Here is a 2,532-nt window from a genome sequence, read left to right as displayed (position 1 = left end):
GGTTAGATGAAGGTCCTGGACTCTCTCCAAGAACCTACGTAAGCGTTCGGACCTAGCCGACTGCTCTTCCCAGCAGATGTTATAGTAACCTAACATGAAACCAACCTAGATACTATCTTGTTTGCATTATACAAGTATAGTTTGCATGTTCAGTTAAAAATAACACTCCCAGCAGATAGGGTACACCTTCACCAAAGTTCAGCCTGGGATTACAACTTGCCATTTCAGGGGTGAATGATTTGTCAAAAGCAATCATTTTTGGTTTGATGCCGTTCCTGTGTAGCACAGTGTATCATAAATACAATATACAGATGCACTCACTGTAAAGCTAAAGGACCTCTTCATTAAAATCTCACGATCTGAACCATGGTGTCCACGAGTAACCTTAGGATCAGGAAACAGGAAATCTCTTGTATTTTCTTCATAAGTTGCTAGAATTTCTCCAACTAAAAAAAGGAAAATATACATATATTTAATTGGAGAGCAGAGCAGGTTGTGCTATACAGACTCACTGATGTTGGTAAATCATGTGTATTTCATACATAAATAAGTAGCTATGTATTTCAGAAGACTTGTGGCTATGGATCAGAAATGTGTGCAGCTGCTAGAAAAGAATTTAGGTAGGATCTAAAACTGTACTTAAAGATGCTCAAAAGATCCTCTCCTGTAACTTTTTTTTTTTTTGAAGGGAGAAAAATTCCACAAGGAATATTATGAGAACTTTCACAATGTTGTGGATAGATGAGAGCTTTTAGGTGAAGTGATTTAATTCCAGGGGTTCTGAGATACTTTGCCAGAGGTTATACATCCCAGCACAAACTGACTGCAGTAAAACAAAAATCCACACACAGTTTATTTCTTTGTGTAAATATCCTGGTGAATCATTCGAGAGAAGCAAATATTTCCTTGGAACTACTAAGGACCTGTAACTGTGGGTACTTTTAATACCAGAGTTCCCAAATGAGTCCTCCTTCAAACTTGACTTTATTTCCAATAAAATGCAGATTTACATTATTCATGGGAACACTTGAATTTCATTAAGATAGATTTTTTATAATCACACAAACCAATAACAGAAGTATGACAAATCACTATTTATTATCTTCACATCTCCCTAGAGACCTGTAATATTTATAGCGAGCATAAGAGTTTTCCCAGTGGTCACCATTAAAATAAAAGAAGAAAGTGTCATTCTGAGAACAGGATTATGCACTTTGAAACTTCACAGGCAGACACTTTGCAAGTGAATGTTGATGCCTTTAATAAGTGCACATTGATGGTTTAAGTTTATTTTCAATTTCTAAAGTATTATCACTTTTGTAGGCCTGAGTACAGTACATTTCAATATTCAGCTTTAATTCTCTTCCAGAGATGAGATCCTCTCGATCTATTAACATTTTATATTCAGAGGACTATTTATTGAAGAGCTTTTTACATTGTTTGTATGCTGAAAAAAATGATTCTGCTGTAATGGGCTACATCCTCATGGAAATTCACCTATTAAACTGCATAATTTATGAAGGGACTAATACAATACCTGGAGGAACAAGTTGTATTAGTTCAAGTACTGCAGTGTCAACTGGAAAAGAGGGAAAACAGTTTTTTCATAAGTTAAAAAAATAAATGATAATTAGAGGTCACTTTGATATGCAAAATACAAGAGAAGTCATCTCCTGATTTAACTACCTCAACATTGTACATACTTGCACAGAAAAGAGGAGTTTTGATGTACCTATAATAACAACAGCAAGATTATAACCACTCCGTACAAATATATAAATCTAGACTAACGTAGTTGTATGACCAAAGTACAAGTTATTATTAGGCCAAGTTTACAATAAACAAACTAGAATTGCATAAAAAAGATCATTAAATCTGCTGGAAGTTTTTCCTAGACTCACATGTGAATTATCATTTTGAATAAGTACTATCTTAATGGTCACACATGTAGGTAGTGAGAACATTTTTTCTCTTCTCTGTCTAGCACAACTTTATATCTTTAGGCTCCATATTACTGGTATTGCCCACTAAAAGCTGAAATACAGCATAAAAAAAAAAGCAAAACTTACGTTCAAGTAGCTCAACAAGGTCTCCAGGATCAACAACATCAGTAAATACCTGAAACAGACATGGAAAGAGAAAAAAATAATAATTCTCATCAAACGCTTTCATTACCAAACGAACACCTCTTTCCCAACAAAAAAAACCCATTTAGTTTACTTTCCCCTGGATTGTTGCACAGTTCTGTTCCTCACAGGGGGGCGGGGGAAGGAAATGAAATTATAACCTGCCACCAAGTCAGATAATTCATTTCTTGGAAAGACAGCGCCTGGATCATCTGATATTTAGCCATTTCAGCTAGGGACAGCCATTACATATAAACCGGTTTAAGAGATAAGAAATTGGTTTCAACCTGTAACAGACATAAGTTCAGTGTACATCAACCAGCTTCAGAATGACTAAAACTGGTTTAAGATAAACCTAACTGAATATAGTACCAGACTTAACTGATTTGGGTCAAACCGGTTTATG

At 35.3% G+C, this 2,532-nt stretch overlaps 1 protein-coding gene across 7 annotated transcripts in view; it reads right to left on the bottom strand.

Annotated features, from left to right (window-relative positions):
- SPATA6 (spermatogenesis associated 6) overlaps window positions 1-2,532 on the bottom strand; it is a 70,372-nt gene that overhangs the window by 53,367 nt on the left and 14,473 nt on the right. For 5 of the 7 annotated variants that reach the window (XM_019501339.1, XM_019501337.1, XM_019501336.1 and 2 more), the window contains 3 exons: window positions 2,070-2,118; window positions 1,538-1,579; window positions 322-446 (listed from right to left, as the gene is read on the bottom strand). In XM_019501339.1, the coding sequence (XP_019356884.1) occupies window positions 322-446; window positions 1,538-1,579; window positions 2,070-2,118 (216 nt within the window). Of the gene's footprint in view, window positions 1-321; window positions 447-1,537; window positions 1,580-1,707; window positions 1,733-2,069; window positions 2,119-2,532 lie in introns of all 7 variants that reach the window. The other 2 variants (XM_019501343.1, XM_019501338.1) reach the window with 2 other exon arrangements.

Source organism: Gavialis gangeticus, unplaced genomic scaffold (genome assembly GCF_001723915.1).
Source record: "Gavialis gangeticus isolate Ggan-Ray unplaced genomic scaffold, GavGan_comp1, whole genome shotgun sequence".
Lineage (NCBI taxonomy): Eukaryota > Metazoa > Chordata > Crocodylia > Gavialidae > Gavialis > Gavialis gangeticus.
Note: the sequence above shows the minus strand (reverse complement) of the source record. Positions and strands in the feature narration are given on the sequence as shown.